This window comes from Cygnus olor, chromosome 6 (genome assembly GCF_009769625.2).
Source record: "Cygnus olor isolate bCygOlo1 chromosome 6, bCygOlo1.pri.v2, whole genome shotgun sequence".
NCBI lineage: Eukaryota > Metazoa > Chordata > Aves > Anseriformes > Anatidae > Cygnus > Cygnus olor.
In genome coordinates this window covers 34,421,672-34,442,372 of record NC_049174.1, presented here as the reverse complement: position 1 = coordinate 34,442,372, position 20,701 = coordinate 34,421,672, and the positions used below count along the sequence as shown (strand labels likewise).

At 43.7% G+C, this 20,701-nt stretch overlaps 1 protein-coding gene across 1 annotated transcript in view; it reads left to right on the top strand.

Annotated features, from left to right (window-relative positions):
• Positions 1-10,977, top strand: part of NXPH2 (neurexophilin 2) — a 35,237-nt gene extending 24,260 nt beyond the window's left edge. The window contains exon 2 of the mRNA XM_040561745.1: positions 8,236-10,977. Coding sequence (XP_040417679.1) covers positions 8,236-8,979 — 744 coding nt within the window. The 3' untranslated portion in view covers positions 8,980-10,977. The remainder of the gene's footprint in view (positions 1-8,235) is intronic.
• Positions 10,978-20,701: the final 9,724 nt, after the last annotated feature.

Below are 20,701 nucleotides of genomic sequence, written 5' to 3'. Positions count from 1 at the left end.
GAGCCTATAAGGGCTACCGCTGGTTCAAACAGCGGTGCTCACCAACAGATAATTACACTTTGAAATTAGTATTTTAATGAACTGATCTCCACAAATGTAAAGCAAAGTCTCCCAGGCATTAAAGAAATAAGCAGGAAGGAGAATTATTAACTGTAAAGTTCAACAGACGAATGGTCAGCAGGTGCTGTCTTGGCAAAGGACTTGAAGTGGTTCCATTTCAATTTGCTGTCGGAGGAAGCTTTTTTAGGTTTTAGTCATGCAAGCTGCTGAGCAGCATCTGTAAGTGGCATGGTGGAGGTTGAAAGCACCTGGGACATCTCACAGGCTTACCAGGCAAAAGAAATGTCTTCTAAAAATAACTAAATATTGGTTGGGATGCCAGATTCATCCTAAAGGACCAGTCTTAGTCCCACAAGCCGATGCATGTCCCTAGCACCAGGGAAGCTCCGTGCAAAATAGGTTGCGTGAGCACAGCCTGAACTTCCTGCAGCTGAATACAGTGATTCAAAGAGCACCTGAAGCTCTTTGCGGGTACCCAGGGAGCGGGGCCGGAGACCTCAAGGAGCTCGGCGCAGCCTCCCCAGCAGCTGACGTGTTTCCTTCTGAAAGCTGGACTGGTGCCCCGGCCTCGCTGGCAGCGGGCAGAGTGGTCAGGGGGAGGCTGTAAGGAGGGCAGGAGCAAATGGGGCCAGAAGGCGCCCACCAGAAGAAGCATCCCGGGCACACAGGCAGATGGCCAGAGCCCCTGGCCCACCGCAGCAAGGAGCCTGCACGCTCTGGTCAGCTTTCAGCTTCCCCCTTCACTTACCAGGATCAGAAACTGCCCTTGAGAAAAGCGTACTTCCTCTTTTAAAGTCAGATTTTCAGCTTTTAGCCATCTGACTTTGGAAGTCCTTCAGAAGTCCCATCTAGCCAGATTATGCCATTAGTATTTCATAGACTTGACGACCTTTTTATTTCACTTGCTGAAGGGCAGCTCATCTCTAACAGAGACGCTGCCCTGCTGAGCCCCCCCACCGCAGCATTCCCTTTCCTGGCCTCTCATCAACTACACATGCTTCTCGAATATTTTAGGTACTTATATAAGTACAGATCCCAACTAAGATTTCTTTATCTATCATGACCGATCTAGGTGTTCTGTTATAACGCTGCTTTTCAGATCAGTCCCAAAATGGTTTACATCTCTATTACTTCTCTGCCCTTCAAAAAGAGCCGGATGCCTCACAAGTTGCAAAGAGAAAAACTACTTAGTAATAACAATATTTATATCTAATCAATGTCAGACAAAATTATGAACCGTTTTTTTTTTTTCTATAAACAAATAAGATACCTATTTTTTATCTCAAAGATCTCTATTTTAGATTTAAGGGAATCTTTAAGGGATTTAAGTAGAATAAGTTGAAGTCTTCAACAGCAGAATTGTGCGCATTTTTTGGCAAGAAGCATTTCTCAGAACAAATTTTCTGTTGTTTCAGCAAAAAGGTAGATCAATGCAATACACGGATATCATTTAAAAGCCATCTATGCAATTTATCCAATTGAGGCTGGAGGGTACACTTAAGCTGAAACTACTAGTAGGGGTTATGGGTAAAATGGCAAACACTTTCCACAGATACCTTTCTGGAAAAAGAATTAATTACAAGCTTTTTAAAAAATATATATTTCTTTTTTCTTCTGCTTCTTCCTCCTCCCAAATTTCTTTCCTTGTTGAAGTGCTGTTTTAGTAAAATACTATTTTGCTTTCTCACAAAAAGTGGAGAATTTTGAAGTGATTTTTTTTTGCTCTAAAATACGATATCGAGGATACATTTTGTTGAAAAATATGCAATGAAATCATAGCCTGAACTGGAACTTCTCTCAGCATGCCTATTTGTTTTAGATTGATATGTTTGTCTGTAGGTTATTTGAATGTTAGCTATATTCTCGTTAAAGTAAAGATTTCTACCTGTTACCTTCCCTAGCCTTCAGGGGTACGTAGATGTAGATAGAGGTTTTCTCTCTCAGATCTTTCACAGAAAAATGGCAAAGCGCCTTTCAGTGGCGCTCAGCGAACCCACTTCATTCAATTCCCGTATTTCTGCCATGAGAATAAAAGAGGAACTTGCCGTATTATAGTGGGGGGAAATGGTGCTGAGTCTGCACATTTGCTTTTATGTTTCCAATTTATGTTTTCTGCCTTACCTTCCGTGACAGTCTGAAACTCCTGAAAGGCAAAAGACTAAGCAGTTAAAGAAAGCTTTGGGCTTGCTGTTACTGTCGTGTCTCCTTCAGGTATTTAAGTTTATATTTGCGTTTATCAGGATTTGTTGAATTTCAGGCAATGATACACATTGTCAGAAAATATAAATATTCACAAATAATATACGGATCGATAGTCTGATTGACTCAGTCCCCGTTTTCTTCCTGTCACGTCCTTGTTTCACTGCTCTGACACTTTCCCAGAGCTTCTGGAGAGGTTCGGTGCAGGAGGGCATCACGCCACTCGTGGCTGGCAGCAGCACGTGGCACGGCCCCGAGCACACAGCATCCCTCTGCGAGGGGCATCTCCTTGCAGGATTCCTTTACAGGTGGGAAGTGTAATGGGCTGTAAGGTTCGGTAGTGCCTGATCTTTGCCTCCAGTTGCGATGCCTTCTGTCATTCCTTTCATTTTGGAAGTTGTGACAAACGTACTTCCCTCCTTGTTCTGTTCCTGTCCACCACCAAAGGTTCAAAGGCTGCCGCGCTGTGGGGCCAGCACAGGGGCACCCCCGGCTCTGACCAGGGCACTTCGCTGCCACCCTGAGCACCCTCGGGTCACCCAGCACCTCCTCCATCACTGTGGTGGAAGAATTCAGCCCAGGAAGTAAAGCCAGCAGTCAAATACAGGGCCTTATGTTAGCTTTGCTTCGTCTCCGAGGAATTTTTATACTTTCCTCACAGCTGAAGCGAAAGGCAGAAGTTAGTTGCGTTCCTTTGCAGCTCTCAATATTTTCACAGTATGTGAGCCGCATTCCCTGCTGCCAGGCCCTCAGGTATTTACAGACACTTTTGAACTTAGGAAAATAATTTCTAATAAAGTAGCTTATCTCAACTCCTCTATCGGATTTAAAACAGCTCCCGGGAAAAGGCACAAGCCCCAGATCGCGGCGGGATGCTCCGTGCTTCCTGCAACGAGCTCAGCCCTCACCTGCTGCAGCTGCAGCCGCGTGTCCATGGCTCCGTGCATCGGGGCCCGCAAAGTCCAGTGGAGGAGGAATCGGTGCAAAACCTTGGGCCTGCCTGGCAATGAAACCTCTTCAACTCGCTGCAAGCAGCGACTCGTTCCTTGGTGCAGGCTGACCTGCACGAGCTCTTATTTTGTTTCCTCAAGGGAAAGCCAAAAGTTTCCCAGCAGCATTTCTGGGAGAAGGGAAGCAAAATCAAAGTTTTCCAAGCAAAAACCTGAGCATAAGTTTGGGCTGCTGAAGATCTGAGTATCCAAAATAATTTTTCCTTTAACAACCCCGGTTGTTAATTCAAAGCTTTCATTCCTAGCAAACGCTGCAGTGGTAAATGAGAGTTAAACCACCTTACAATTGCAGCTCATGCGCTTATAACATCCTGCAAAATGAGACTGTGACTGGATGGGACAAACGTGGCTCTCAACACATAGTCCTGCTAAAAGATGTTGCTAAATTCCTAAATTTCTTGAAGCATTCCTGACAGTAGTCACATCTGCTGCCATAAAACCCATCGCAGCCTCTGCCTTTGGGAAAAACGTATTTAATAATCGGTAAAGTTCAAACTCAGCTTGTTGTGATGAATTATTAGAAGCCGTCATCATTTTCTTGCAAAAAAAAAAGGTTATAATGGAACACAATTTTATGTTTTTCCATTTAATTGATGACGGTCTGAGTTTTTATTAATCTTCCTGGGCTCTGGTGTAAGATGCTGAAAAAGCTAATATGAGATCATTGTATCTGGTTAATGTGTGTGCTTTGCAAAATTGATAAGGCCTGTCAAGACATAAATTATTTAAAATTTGATAAATGTGTTGAAATCATTGAATTTTCAAACAGATAAAGCAGAGCTATTTCTCTTCCTCCTACCCCCCCATTCAGAGCAAGGTTTTTGTGAGGCCGCTCAATGATTCTGCTTTATTCTTGCAGCGCGTGGCTTGCAAGATGCTGAGATTAGCACGAGGAAGCCAGGGCAGCATCCTCTGCAGCTACAGCAGTGAGATGAATACAAACCCTCGCGATGCAGCGGCAGGGCTGTAACCAGCAGAGAGCTCGGAGCCCACTGGAAGCTCCCCCAGGACAAGTTTTTCTCTTGTTTGCGGGATAAAACACTCGCCGCAGCACCGGCGAGTGGCAGACTGGTGCTTCAGAGCAGTTTATCCCACCAGACCTATTTATTTCAGCTAATTGCCGGCAGTTTTTAAATGATTCCTGGCAGGGGTGAAGCTATAGAAATGATTGCTGGTGATTGATGACTAACCTGGATAAAATCCCCAAAGCATTAACGCTTGCACGTCTGCTCCTCCTTTATTTTGTGCCTTGCCCACAGAGGAAGGTGTGGGAGCACAAATTTAATGGGACAAATACGAAAAATACAGCATTTACTGATACCGGTGTTGCTTCAACACGGGCTAATTTCTCAAAAATAGTTCACAGGGATCTCATTTAACCCTGTGCCTCTCTGCCATGATCAGAATCATTCATGGAAGGGAAAGGCTTTGAAGAGAAATCACAGTCTTTCAGAGAAGCACGCAGGAAGAGCCAGTGGTTTGAAGCTGAAAACCACACAAATAAATACGATGTTATGCTTCGGTCTGAACTGCTTCTGTGGGTAGCATACCCCACCAAAAGGGCAAGGCGTGTTGTGGGTTCTGCACAGCACGACAGGTCCAAGATAATGCCCGGTACGGGCAAGTGTCTGCGGTCTGATGGAAATTTGGGGGTAATGGGATGACAGTTTACAGCCTCTGTAATGCAGAAAATGGATGAGGCGATTTCCTCTGCTTGGGAATTGATGGGCTGGAGGGAATGGGAAAATGCACGTGCAGCAGAGGAGAACTACAGCAATAGCCATCTATTTAAATGTATACACAAACTTCCCTAAGCTAGTATTTTTTCAAATACCCTCCTAGCAATATTTTCCACTATAGAGAAGCATCGTAGTGAGACGGGAAGATGCTGAGGAGGTCATTTTTCCAGCATGCACTGCATTATTTTAATACGGATTTTTTTATTTCCCGGAAATTGCTAACCAAAGTGAATATCCAGCTGAACAAAACGCATCGGCCCATCCCTGCTAATAGCAAAAGGCTGTCGTCACGTGAGGGGTCTGTGCAATGTGTAGCAGCAAATGAGGTGTAGGGACTTGGTTCTCTCATGTTGCAGAAAGCTTTATTTAACATAGCAGAAATCTGTGCACACACACAAAGGGTTTTGTACAAATATTATTCATGTTTCTGAACAAGGCGCCCTCACTCGTGCTGCTGCGCTGGGCACCGAGCAGAACCAGGCCATTCTTTGTTAGACACCATTTATTGAACGTTTGCAGAACACAACAAATGTACCATCCAGGGCTGGCAAAGTCCCCTTCGTGTGACTGACTGAGCCGATGACTTTGTCAGCCCCTGAGCCTCATTCCTGTAACAAAATGAGGGAACAGGACAGCAGCAGGAGGAGGCAGAGTCAAGAATTAAGGCTGCCCAAGTCCTGTAGCCTTCAACCTGTTTGAGAGAGGAGGAAAAAAATGCTCATTTTAAGGAAGCAGCAGTGCTTATTGGGTGCTGTATGTGCCTTAAACAGGAATATCGCATCCTCATGATTCAGCACATTAATGGTTTTGTATTCCTGTGTTATGAAAGCCAGTTCATTGCCACATGAACCAGCCCATGTCACTGCAGCTCCAGCGGCAGGTCTCACTGTGAGCGTACCAGCTGCTCCTTCACTGCAACACATACGCAATTAAACGTCGTGGCAGTGGCTTGGCATGGCACAACTCCGCAATTCTACCACCGCGGTTTTGAAATAACTGTGCCCTAATACCTTCCCGATGTGACAATCCTGATTTGTTTTAGCATGCGGTAATGTTTCCCATTCTTTAGCTCCCCCGAACCTTATACTACATATTTCTTCTTTTTATATCGGAGCCTGCGGAAAGAAGCACTTCCGAAAGCAATGCTCTGCTATCTCATTTGGAGTGAGCGCCCCCAGAAGAGCCATACGCCGAGCATTACCGCTAACACATGGCTCAGTGCCCTCTAGATCTCTTCCTAAAAGGAAGGGGAGGAAAGCCAAAGAGCCGCTGCACACATACCAATAAGCACTGCGGAAGGAAAGCAGCCGAGAAGGACGGCTGTGTGTGTCCCTGTGCCCTTGCCAAAGGACAGGCAGAGCTGCGTGCGGACACAAAGCCGGGACCTCCTGCGCGCACCGAGCGGCTTTGGGGCTAGCAGTGCTCCTTCACCTTGCCCCCCGCAGTCCCCAGCCAGGTACCAGCTGTGGGTGCCTGGGCCTCTGAGTGGTCGTTAGCACTTCGAGTAGGAGCCAAAGTTATTGGTGTTTCAGCCCTGTCCCCGTTGGAGCCTAGGGCTGCCGCAGGACAGCATCCCGCCTGCATCAGCCCCGCATCCTCAGCGCCAGCCCCAGCCTGCGGCAGGGAGCTCCCTCCCTGCGGTGCCAGCTGCTCCCAGCACCACCCGGCTCACCTTCAGCCCCTGGGCTGGCTTAGCAGTGGCTGAGGACCCATGCATAAACATGCGGTGCTTCACCGGGAGCTTTCCATCACCGTGACAGCTTCCCCCAGCATCGTTATGACAGCGGTATTCGTGCTGGCACAGATGAGCATCCGTCTCTGCTTCCATTAGGATCTCCTATTTTACCAATTCTGTAGCTCAGCCATAAAAAACGTAGCATGGCGGCAGAGACTTGACATACAAGGTCTCAGGCTGAGAGTGATCGCTGGTGTCTTTTTCCCCCTTTCCAATCTAAAGAAGAAAATAATTTACCTATGGAGGGGCGCTCCTTCCTCTCCAGCCCGCCATCCCCCGCCCGGCCCTGCAAGATCCATGACAAACTCGGGGCAGCATTTTGCCAGGAGGAGGAGGGAGTTTTTCTTTGGGGGTGGGACATGCTACAACTCTGTTCTTTCCCTATTAAGCTGCTTTTCATGCCGTTCATGCAATGGGTAACATGCTGGTGAACGATAACACAGCTGAAAAGCTTCTGTTGTGAGGATGCTGGTGTAGGATACCCCTGAGGAGAATGAACATGCAAACACATTTACAAAATTTATGTTTAAGACTTTAAGGGCCTTAAAATAAGTCAAATGTTGACTTCTAGCCTGTCAAAACACAGGTCCTACCTCTGACTTCCTGAGCATATGCTCAACTTCTGTATTTTCAACAGGACTCCCCTCTCAGGGTGTGCAGGAAGAATGTACCTGGGCAGTATCTGTGTGCATTAAATTGGGAACCTGATATTTACTGAGACACGTGGGTCTGAAAGCTAACACCTTTTGTCACTGCTACGAATTGTTATTTGCTCTCTGATTGCAAACTATTTTGCATTAGATTTAGCTTGCCCTAGTCACGTTTCTGAGAAATGAAGAGACGTGCTCTGTGAGTGGCATTGCTCAGCACTTCTTGCAGGTTAGGCCTTGAAAAATACAGGCAGCTTAGCACCAAAAGCTATGATTTCGTTCACAGTCTGACTCAAACTGAGAGCACAAGTGGGCATACCAAGTTAGGGAAGGAATGGAAGAGGCAAGACCAAAAATACAAATGTATAATAAACATTTTATTGTGCAGATAGGAGGATTTTAAGCATTGTCAGGTTAAGTAAGCAGAAAAGAAAACAGAACGGAAAAAATCTGCTTTTCTCTGTCACCCCATCTTTCAGTAGAGGTACTGCTTTGCTGTTCAGGTTTTCTTATGTCCTTAGGTATGGTTTTATCTAACACATCTGTGAGCAAAGTGTGCCTTGCTTGACACGTGACAGTCCTCGATCTGTCCAGAGATTTATGCATTTGTTCCCCTGGATGGCTCCCATTGAGCTTTTTGCATCTGCTGTAAACTATTGTGAATAAAATCCTTGAGCTTTCATGGGGCGGTAGAAATTACTCATTACAGAAGTCTGCGTGACTGGACTGGCACAGATGTGGTTCAGTCCCCACTGATATAAAAAGAAATATGAATGGCTCCTTTTGGATCTTGACATTTTTATTTTCACACTTCATGCAATTCTTTTTCTGTTTTGAAACAGGTATTTTGTGACGCTAATCAAGTCGTGCAAGCCACAGATGTGCTGGACTGGGAAGACAAGGATGCTGCAGAGACATTGGTCGACAACGTGGTCCACTCCAGGATCATCAATCCCTTACGCCTGTTTGTTAAGCCATCTCCAGTACTGAAACACGGCCAGGTGTCCTACTCAGACAGCACAGAAAACTTTTGGGATTGGTTGTCCAACATCACGGAGGTTCAGGAATCTCTCGCACGAACTAAACGCAGACCTATTGTAAAAACGGGGAAATTCAAGAAGATGTTTGGATGGGGCGACTTCCACTCTAACATCAAAACTGTTAAACTGAACCTCCTGATCACAGGGAAAATCGTTGATCATGGCAACGGCACCTTCAGTGTTTATTTCCGACATAACTCCACAGGTCTCGGGAACGTTTCTGTAAGCCTGGTGCCACCTTCCAAGGTGGTTGAGTTTGAGTCGTCTCCACAGTCAACGCTGGAGACCAAGGAATCCAAGTCCTTCAATTGCCGGATCGAGTACGAAAAAACAGATCGCGCTAAAAAAACTGCCTTGTGCAATTTCGACCCCTCCAAGATCTGCTATCAAGAGCAGACTCAAAGCCATGTCTCCTGGTTGTGTTCTAAACCCTTTAAAGTTATCTGCATTTACATTGCTTTTTACAGCGTAGATTACAAACTGGTGCAGAAGGTCTGTCCTGATTACAACTACCATAGCGAGACTCCGTACCTGTCCTCTGGCTGAGACAGCCGCCAGTAACTGCAGAGATCCAGCATCAGTCATAAAAATCAGCATTCCCATTAACCTTCTGGAGAAATATGTTTTCCTATCAGGTTAAAAAGTCTTTTAAAACTGTAGCTGTGCTTGTGCTGTATCGTAAATAATCAAACTGTTTATGTAACAATCATTTTCATTTGAGACCGTTGCACTTTAGCGCTCTCATCGTTCACAAGGGAACCACCAGGCAGAAACATGATGAAAAAAAGAAATCAAAGCAAATTTTGTCTGTAATGAGCATCAATCGTGAAAATAAGTTTTTTTAAAGAAGACTCAATGGCAGAGAGGTTATCTTTTACTTGAATTGGACAACACTTAGCAGGAAACAATCCTGTTTCTTATTGGGAACTTTAGGAGGTGACAGTATAAAGAACAAGTGATTCTCAGCTGCTTATACGGAAACCCAAATAAACAGCTCTCCCACTAATTTCACAAAGAATGTTCTACACACAGGGCTCAAAGAATCAAGTCTAAATATTGAAAGAAAGTGTTATTTCTAGGAAAAAGGAAAGGAAGCTGCATTTCTATGAGTTGTAGTAGTTGTACGTATTTGTTGAAGTGAAGAGTGAGTAGTTCTTCCTTCAGACTTTTACCCATGGATATGCAATGATGTAACTAAAAACTGACGAGTTTTAGTTTATTAGACCCACCAGGTGTGCAGGTTTGGTGTACATTTCTTCCTTCTGTGGTCATCACTGGTTTTGATCATTCTCAAGTGTTTGCACACACCCACCAGTACTAGTTTCATGGTGACAGAGAATGTACATACCCTGGAAAAAGATAATCTCTGTTTAAGTCTGAAAATGGTAACAGGAGCTGGTTTCCCCTTAAAGGAAGCAATTGTCTCGCTACCACTATACTGTGGCAAAGAAAATACATCACAGCATAAGGATGATGCCTGAGTAACACAAGCTTTCTGCTTAACGGCACCCAGTTGTCTTCCTTAGCATTGCATTGCATATTGAAGGTCAGTACATAAGCAATGAAAAACAAAGAGGACAACAAAAATCTATGCATCTTCACCTCATAAAGCAGATTTCAAACAATTGCTATCGATATGAAAACATTCAGCCAGACTCACACCTTGTACAGAAAGCATCTCTTAGTTGTAAAAACCAAGGGTCTGGCTAGGAATTTGCTTCAGAAGCAAAGCTGTCGCTCCCTCTGAAGTCAGTAGCAGCTAGCTCCAGCGGTACAGCGCCAAGCACAAATCCCCCATGCTTTCTTTCAGTATTGATTTTACTGCTGCTGCTGGTTTGCTATCACAGACCACTGTGACAGCCTGATATTACAAGTCCCATGCAAAAAGCTGGCTGAGGAAGTGCTTTTTCTAACCTATAATCAAACTAACACGCAGGGCCCAAGAAGCTACACGCAGCTTAAATGAAGTACCGTTAAAATACTTTGCTCAAGTGTTATGCACCCAGACAAATGACTGGCAGCTCAGAAGGACTCACTCATGAGATTAATTCTGATTTCCACGGTAAAGTCACACACACAAATTTATTCTGTCAAAAATATAAAGGTAATGGTTAATTTGTTTTTCTCTTTAGGTGACAAACTTAAATGTGTGGTTTTGTTTCATCACAAATCTAAATGTTTTCCTCCATTTTATAGAGTCTCTCCTGTTCTAAATGATGTTTTTAGTTTGTCAGTTATCGTCGATTCCTACAAGATGTTCTACTTTGTATTCTGTATAGCGTGTCCTCGTTCTAGCTGTATATAAGCTTGGATTTATTGCTATGGGTTCGGTGTTTGGTGCTTTTGTAACTTAGCTGTAAGCCATGATTTTATTGCCATGTATTTTTACTCAGCACTGTAGGCAATTAAAAGAAAACCCTACATGCTATTTATTGTAGAGTACGTGGAAACCATATATGTATATACACTTGAATATGTGTACATATACAGAATATATGTGTACATGTATTTGTATGTAAATAAAGAGAGTTTGCTAAATCTGTCACTCACTTGTGGTATATTTGATTTTTTCCCCAATATCACTTTGTGTCCTTATGCATAAAAACTAAGATACTACAACACATCACTGAGTATTTTTCCCAACTGGAATTTGTTCTTCTATGAGATATTTAAGTCTGCCCTGCACCTAACTGTGCTAGAAGCCTGGGCTGAATAGGTTTGATAGCGTTTATGGCAGCTGAGAAGTGGATGTTTTGATGAACATGGTCATAAACTGCTTAATAATTATGTAAGGCCCCTGAACCAGGGCATTAAAAGTAGAGGGATTGGGCTCATGTCTGCTGGGTTCCTCCCCAGCAGAGGCTCTGTGGAGATTCAGGGGCCCGCTGCTTGGTCTGTCCGTGCTAGGGGAGCTTCTGGGGTAGGAGCTGGGTTCACCACCTGCAGCTGCAGAGCGAGGGCCCAGGCTGGGCTTCCCGCACCACAGGGTGAGGGCCCAGGGCCTGGGGCTGGCAAGCAGGGCTGGGGAAAGGCCTCAAGCTTCCGTCTGTTGTGAGCCAAGCGCCAGGTAGCAAAATGGGCTCACACACGGAGAAGACAGGTGCCCAGCCAGCAGCGGATGACTTGAATCAAGTCTCGGGCCCATCCATAAATCCCCCCCAGGAGCTTTCCTTCTCCCCTAAGGGCTGAGGAGTGACCACTGCCAGCCCTGCTACTCTCCTAACGCACCAGCAAACACAACATAGGCCGGCGAGAGCTGAAGGTTTTCCACATAGAAAAAGGCCTTGGCCTGGGGGGCCTGCACCTAGGAGAGGCTGCCCCTGAAGGCTCAGGGTTTGCCTTAAAGCAGGCCAAACGTTGGCCCAGGGAGAGGATGACCCACATGGAGCTCTGGCCTGCTCAGCAATGGCAGCCATATACCACCACCCTCCTCTTCCTCCTTTTCCCCTTCCTCCTCCTCCAGCCCCAGTGCATTTGGGCAGCCTGGCTCTGTGCTCGACCCTGTGAGGGAAGGAGCCCTGGTACCAAAACCTGTTATGTCACAACACTCACCCCCACCTACTGCATTGTTTCTGATCAGTACCTTAAAAATCAGCCCCAAATCATTACAGAACATTTTTAATGATCAATTTTGAGAAAAATCACTGCAAGAAAGGAGTTGCACTCAAAAATCAGATTAAAAAGAAAGTGTTTCAGCCTAGCAAGTTAAGCAAATTACGCTCCAATGAACCTAACAGTGACAGACTTCATTTACTCAAGTTTCACTACCTGTGTAAACAGAACAAAATTTAATTTTACACAGAACAGGCACTACTTTAAAACGAATTTTTCTGTATAAACAGATGACTTTTTATACAAGTTTCAAATTTCAATAATTGTCACTCATGACCCTTATCCAGAGATTTTTGAAATAAGAATTTAGTAGATTAAATGTCATGCACCCTAAAATAATTGCTTGGAAGTAAAGAAAATACACCATTTTTTAGAAAATGTCCCAAGTGAGCAGGAATGACTTATGAATGAGGAACCAATGTTTCTCATCTAATTCAAAAAAGTTTAATATATTGAGTTATAAATCAATCCAAATCTCAACAGTGGAGTTTTGCATGTATTTATATAAATGCAAATAAGAATTTAAACTCCTTACTAAATATGCTGGCTGCTGTTCTCCCCATCACTCGGATATGAAGGTGTTCAGTGCAAATCAGCATCCCGAGCTGCTGCCTCCCACCCCCAAAATCATGGGTAATTCAAGGACATTAGAATTTGCTATTTGTTTTATGCTCCGTTGACCAGCATAATCTAGATAATGTTTTATTTATAGTATAATAATGATTCGTCATTACCACTGTTCCTATTCAAATATGCACAGCAGAAAAGACAATAACAAGTCGCAAACTAAGCAGCTCAAGGAAACTCACATCAATCAAATACATTTTTAGCTGTAGGCTGTATCATTTGAAAAGTTAGACTATGCCATTCCCATCTCTGCCTCTTGTGAACATCTCTTAGATACATCCACCAGAAGCAGTTTCCTTCTTGTATTTTAAAATGAATAAATAAAATGATGTTTCTAACACATGGGCAACTAGCACTGAAGTGTATACTTAGAGAACATTACCTGTACCGTATCAGTCACTGACTAAAAACTAGGAATTAGCATAACCCCCTCACAGGTCTCCAAAATCAGGGTCACAGGTCGATATCATGTCCCAGGTGGGTTCAGGTCTCAGAAGCTAGAGAAAAGAAATTAAGCCACACGTCAGCAGCACAGCTGCTACTACATTAGTAGTGATGTAAGTTAGATGCAATCTGTTGGGTATTGCCAGCCTCATGGCGCAGCAACATCGCCCTGCAGACTGCTGCTGCCCACCAAATCGCTCAGCTCACCAGCCTGGAACACCCATAGGTTTTCAGCCAGAAGAAGACTTCAAGCTGCAGGCACTCTCAAGCAGGATCTCCAGGCAGGGTTTGGGATCTCATCCAGACCTGGGCCATGGGAGCAGTGCACAGGACCCTGCAGAACGCAACCTGACCGTGGCAGTGGGCACAGTCCCAGGAGAGAAGCAAAATCTGCTTCTGAAATGTTTCCTCTGATGTCCCACTACTCACCTTGCACCTCTCCCTTTGACTAACGTTAGTAAAGAAAACAGTTTTATTATCACCCTGATCCTAGCATCTCACGTTCCAGTTATTCTGTATACCTGCCCTTGGCTGCTTTACGTTTTAGCCACTTCAGATGCAAATTCAGCTTCCCTAGTCTCTTGCCTCGTTCCCAGACAGTATGTGGCTCAGCCATCATTATGCAGTCAATTAAGCTTCGGCTACCTTATCTTAACAGCTCCAAATACGCTGGTGATCTTCCTGAAAGGTGATACATTATAATTGGTTCCAAATTGGCAAGAAAGTGAAGAGTGGACTATGAGACAGTGAGGCTATATGAATTAGCCCTAAAGTTTAAAATGGTAAAAAAAATAAATAAAAAATAGAGCAACTAAAGTTATCACTGTGTTTGCCTAGATCTTGTAGCATTGGTCAAATTTGTTTTATCTGCTACAGCCAACATTACTTCCCAAGAAACAAGACGTGGGATCTTTTGGTCTACATGCCCTATAGGTAGCACTGATGCTGCCAGCACCCACACGCATGCCAAGGCATAGATCCACTGCGCTCACCAGCACTGAGCCACATCAGGGAAAGGGTGAAGGTTGCACAAGGCTGCCACAGCACACTGCAGCTGCCCAAACTCTCTGAGCATACCTGTTAAACCTTAACCATGTTCCACGTTCCAGCCTACAGCTCGTACTGTCGCAGGCAAGCTCAAAGCAGGTAACTCAATTCCTTCCAGCTGGGACTCAGAACACCACACAGGCGTTCCCGATGAAGGTGATAAAAACCTCATCAGCCCTGAGAGCTGATACATGTCCCCCACCTGTGAGTTTTCCAGACAGGTGGGCAGTGACTGCATTCCCCACCACCACCCCTCATCCATATTTTTGGAAGTCCCCAAGGAAACAACTCACACTGAGCTCTTCTAGGGTGCTCCTCTCGGGTGAAGGAGGACGTGGGGCTCTCCAGCCCAGACACAATGCCACTGCTCACAGGCAGGATGAATGCTGGGCTGCTGCGTCTCACAGGGACACGGAGAAGGTAGCAGCACAGACACAGGGACCCCATGGTCCCACCCCAGGGGCAGCACCTGTGGCAGTGCCAGCTCTACAGGGCCAAGCTCTGGGTACGTGGCAACACCAGTATTACCCACTACAGCCACTTGCATAACAATTCACATCTGTTTTTGTGTGGTCTGCTCTAAAAAAGTCCAGGTTTCAAAATTCATCAAACTGATTTTAATTGAAGTACTTCAATACAAGCTTTTATGTTTCAGCTCGATAAGAGAACTGAATATTAAGACACCTTGACTCTATTTTATGTCAATACTACTTAGGCTCTTCCTCCACCTTTTGAGGTGTTTCCGAAGCACACGCCGCAATGGCAGGTGATGCTGAGCTGACTTATACCACGAACCTAGCAGCCCAGTGCAGAATATTTAACACATATTTCTGGTGAGGTAAAACAAAGGAGTAAAAATACTTCAAGATGCCACATTTAAGATGATAAGCAAGCCTACTTAACATTATCTAGTACTCGAGAAGTGGATTGGAATTAAGTAGCCTTATGTCAATTGCATTTAACTGCAGCATTTCTGGCTTCAATCACTGAAGATCTGGATTAGCTAAAGAAATCCTGCAAAACCAAGGCACCTGCACAGCTGAGCTTCCTGGAGGCGATGCCAGGTGACTGCTCTGTCCCAAGGGAGTGCCCTCTCTTCCAACTTCCTTCTGCTGGTTGTAAAGTATTTGTATTTACGAGACCCACAGTGTTTTGTGACAGCCAAGCACAACCTCGCTGCTCAAAGTAAAATGGTACCATGGATGAATAGCATGCAAGGCAGTCCAGACCCCTTAAATCATCCACGCTCAGTGCATTGAGATAGAAGGGATAGTTGTAATTTTATTTGGTAAAGGAAGTGGAGAGAGAAACGTGTTTGATACATTACACCAGTTACCTTTAAAACAAGCAGAACCCTTTATTTAAAACATAAGTATTGAATAGCATTGCCAGAAGCAGATTAATTGCAGCTTCCAGGAAAAACTGAGCTTATTTCACATTGACTTTTATTCCCACTTGAATTAAGTTCCTTATGTTACACTGCTTCATTTGAATTTTTTGAATTGGTTTTGCATAGTATCATTTACTGATGTACTATCTTTAATTACATAATACACATACAGTCTCCAACTGCATTATTAATGGCAGTGTTTTTAATTAAATGGCTCTCAGCATAATATCCAGTCATTAATTTCACATGTTGAGGATGTGAAGAGATTCTATTCTGATGGTCTGGGGAAACTTTGTACTTTAGATGAGGAATACTTCCAAAGTGATAGTTTTAGAATGAAGTTGAAAATCATTACGAGCATTGAATTACCCTCTCAGCAGCTGGTACCGCAGTTATGCTCTGCTGGGCATTATCTATTCTTCAGCTGAAGTACTCCTTTTGCTCTGCCATGCTTCACCGCTGGTAATTTTCAGATGCGTCTCACAGGGTTCATGTGTATTCCACAGTGAATAATATCAGGCTCACCTTTTATGAACAATTTATGCTCAGATAAGAACACTAAGGCTGCACCTTCCACAAGGAAAAGCCCTGTGCCCTCCTTTCTAATTATATCTCACCTACCAGCACCCACTCAAGTTTCCAGTGCTCTCAGAAATGACTGTATCGATTCTTGTGGGGTCTGGGCTTTTTTCACCCATCCTGCAGATGGAGGCATGGACACACACTAGTGCAGCATGCAGGCTTTGCTGTAGGCATCCTTAGCATTCACCCTATAAAGACGACTAATTACGGTCAAGAGACAGAAGAAGAGCATTATTCCCCACCTCGCACCCCCTCTCCAAAGTAGCACAACTTCAACGTTGTCTTATTCCCAGACAGCAAGCAGACCTCTTATCCAGCCCTCCTTGGGAATGTCCATCCAAGCAGTGGGTTGACATAAACTTCTCCTTTCCACAAAGTCTGCAGATAGGATTAATTTTCACATGTTTATTTCCACCCTCAGTTTATTAAAGATAAATCCTTACTTGTTTCCCCCCTTAAAGTTCTAGGACAGCATTTTACAGGAGCACTTTTAATCTTGGAATTTTTTTTGTGTGTGTTTCTATGAAAGCTCAAGGAACTTGAGGAAAACTAGGTTGCACACTACATGTGTTTGAACTGTTAGTTTTGGGGTAAGTTTGCCCATTTTCCCCAAAGGGAATTTCCTATACAAAAAATATTGTGGCATGACTCTTAGTAGTCTCTAGGCAATCAAGTCCTAGTAACACATAGTCCTGCATCTTTGAGTAATTAAGCCCTATCTCAAAAGCTGTTCATTCTTTTTCAGCTTAAAAGCCTTTTCCCCAGTGCAGAGAGGAGCAGGCCCTGCCATCCTGTTCTCCTGGCTTCTTACACCTTCCTTACTTGTTCCTCTGCCTCAGCTCAGTTTCCTGCTGCAACACTGATGCTTTTGGATTTCTTTCTGCTAAACCACTCTAGAGCCGCTATCCATTTTGACACCGAGATGCCGCGGTTGACCCTTCCCCTTCTGCTCCTGTAGCCTAACTGCAGCAAGTTACCTGCCACCATCTCAGTTCAGCCGAGCACAGAAAGCCTTGTGAAGGAGGAGAGGAGACACTGAAGGAGCATCAATTAGAACAAATGCCCAGAAATCTCTCAGCAAGGTGAAACTGATCTCTACTTCCAGGAGAACCAAAGGACTTCAGGTAGCAAGTTCACACCATAACTAGAAATCCTACAAAGGCTCAAAGCAGAGTCACCAAGTTTTAGTGCCCTGACCAGGAGAAAAGGCATGGAGGCAGAGCAAGGCCAACCAGGTTAGCAGCAGCACAACCCCTATTTACAGAGCCTCCCCATTAAAGATGGTTGTTTTCTCTGGGTTTTTGTAATGGAAGGAAGAAAAAAAAGGGATGAACACCAGCACTTAATAAATTTCACTGTATCAAAAAGATACTAGGTCATGGACCTCCAGCGCATTAAAAATGGATTTTACGGAAGAGAAATAACTCAAGTATTTTTATATGACAAGACTAATTAAAATATATGCCCACATTCCAAGCATTTCATGTCTACATAAAACATTGCACCATAATGAAGATAATTGAAAGTATGACTTCCATCAATATTTAATTAGCATTTGGTGCTAACTCATTATTTTGGTACAATTAATTTGACATCTTGCGATATGGCCTGCACAGATTTCCGTCTCGAGTGTTGTTTTATTGGCGCAACATGAGTAACACTAGACATGTGCACCTTCCCTGAGGCTTCTAGAGGACCATGAAATATGGATACTATGATTGACATTTTAATCTAGCGCAGGATATGAAAACATAATATTGATGCTCAAAATATGCATGTGTATTTGGTTAATGCATTTTTGTAATAAGGGAAATATTCCACTCAACTAACATTTCAGAAAATAAATTGTACCGTCATCATGTCTGCCTCTTTTCCCTGAATCCTGACTTATGTACACAGCGATAATTCAGTACATCAGACCCGCAGTGCCTTATTTTAGCTTTTTAAGGCCTTTGTAACTAACAATTTTGAGATGATGCCCTATAAATCTGTAGAGTTCTCTACAGGAAAGTGGATCTTCAGATGATCACAGGATACAAGATGACTCCTAATGACAGGGATAGACTTCACAGGAGTATATTCTGCACTACTTACAAAAATAGGTAGACAAAGGCCAGAAGGGATCAGGTTGAAGTTATACATCAGTAATTTCGGCTGTCAGTCTAACTTTTGATGGAAGGCAGCAGGTAATAGGGGATGGTTGTTAAAAGAGATCCTGGGACAGTTTTGTCAGCACTGGTAGGATTTCATTGTAATGTTTGGATTCCTACAATGAGACCTCAACGGATAAAGTTTCAAATGTGTAATACTTCTTAGCCCTGACTTCCCATGGCTGCATAACATCGCCTCCTGTGTTGAGCTGCTCTGCTCCACCACAAAACAGCTCCATTTCAACAAACATTGCGAATATCGGAGCTTGTAGGTTAGCTTGCTCTTACACAGGATAGGATTGCCGCCTTGAGTTTTGTGGTCAATTTAAAAACAATATAATGAATGCATTTTGTATGTCAGGACTCAAATCCGTACTTTATATGAAAACACTTAAAACACTGCAATCTACAAAACCTGAAGTTCTTTACCTTTCCATTGCAGCAATATTTAAAAACCTACAAGAAGCATGGAGACCCTTTAGAACTGCAGATACCAAAGTTAATGTGTTGCCTAAAAAATACCTCTGCTCTGTACATTTTCATATACGTGCTTACCTATATGTAAACTAGCCTTTTCTGAAGACGAGGACTGCACTTGCTAAAAGGCACAACTGGGCTTTCAAAACTGTTGCAATACACTCAAAGTAGCCATTCTTTGGGAACTTGACCAGTTTTATGCACCTTAAATTGGTCACACCCCCAAAATTTGACTTGGTTCAAACCACTATTTGCCTACACGTAAGAGGATGGACTGAAGTGTTTGGCAAAGCTTTAATGAGAGTGACAAATTAAGAATTGGTAACAACAGCTGTAAGAGGGAAGTACCAAGATCTGCTAGAAGAGCTGTTTTTCTTCATTTTGCACATATCTACTTGTGTTATTAAACATAAAACCCTCTAGCTCATTGATTTTTAGAATTTCCCTCATTTCTATGGACATTTTCAAATATGTACTACATATTTTTAAGGAAAAACAGCTCTTTTTTTTTTTAATGATTTATCAAGCAAAGGCAAAGCTAATGAACAGATCCTATAACTTTGTCACTTTTGAAGGCTATTAAGACAGTAATATTCATGCCTGGCATATCAATGTAGCAGCACATCTAAAGAACAAGAGGTAATCTCTCTTTAACCAATCGAAAAAGCATTTCCCAGCCAGCCTGACTAGTATCATTTACAACTTGCAGGCTCTGGCACACATTTTTGTTCAAATCCCATTACGGGGCCCCAGAAGGACACGCATCACGCTAACGCAGTTCCTGGGCAAGGACCAAAGAAAGATCACCGTTCCCCTCTGAGTTATTCTTCCTGCAGATCTTCCAAGTGCAGTTATGATAACTCTGCCATCCACCTACTCAGAAACAGGCTATTGAGCACAGCGCTCACAACAGAGCCAGGATCTATTATTCAGTGTCATTTCTCCTCACCTATTCCCCAAGCAGCTGTCAACCCAGGAGAGTAGGAGCAAAAAAAAAATTTGCTAGGTGCAAATGGGAAGGATGAGTACTTGGCCTTCAGTGTGAAGGTGTCAAGTCCTTCCAGCTCAAACTCACTGGAAATAAAAGCCCTCATCACCTGTGCACATTCTGCTTATCAATTACTTGATAACAATAGGTGGTATTTACTTAGGGCACAGAAGAAAAATCCACAACTTAAGAAATCTGCAACGGTACCTTTCTCATTCTGGTTTGCAAAAGACATTCCTATGACTGCTCATGCACAAGAATTCAGCAAACAACTTCTTGACAAATCCTAGCCAGGCATTTTTGCTCTGTGCATGTCTGTGCACACACGCATGCATGGTTAAGTGTACTACAGGGAAATTAATCCTAAATACAAGGAGCTCATGATCAAGCCAGTAGCAAGTTCAGCTGCGAACTCTAATAATGTATCATGCTCAAAGAGGTTTATATTACACATTTAGAGAACTGGCTAGGAAAAAAAACAACAGGTATTTCAACTGATGGAGAAAGGTGTTGATGCAACAGCTGAAGAAGCTGAAGGCTAGATGTAAGACATACACTGACCATGAAAGCAGCCAGTGATCAGGGCTCCAGTACAGGTTTTACTGCCTCACCAATAACCCTTCTGCCCTGCCTGAGAGTGCTGTTGTGGACAACACATGAACGTACTCCTTCACCCTCCACCTCACTCTTTTGGCATAAATTGCTGACTGAATGCCTTTGACAAGCACGTGCAAAGACACTAACTGTGAGCAGATGAGCACTGAAGCCTCAGCCCTACCAAGCCAGCCATGGCCTTTCCTTTTTCCTTTCCTCCAAGGCAGCACATGGCAGGCAGCTCTGGGGAAATTAGCATCTCCATTACAAGCACTTAAACCCTTTTTATCAGCAGGAAAAGAAGCCAATTCTGACACTCGTAGACTTGTAAGAGCCAAATAAAAGATTACAAAATGA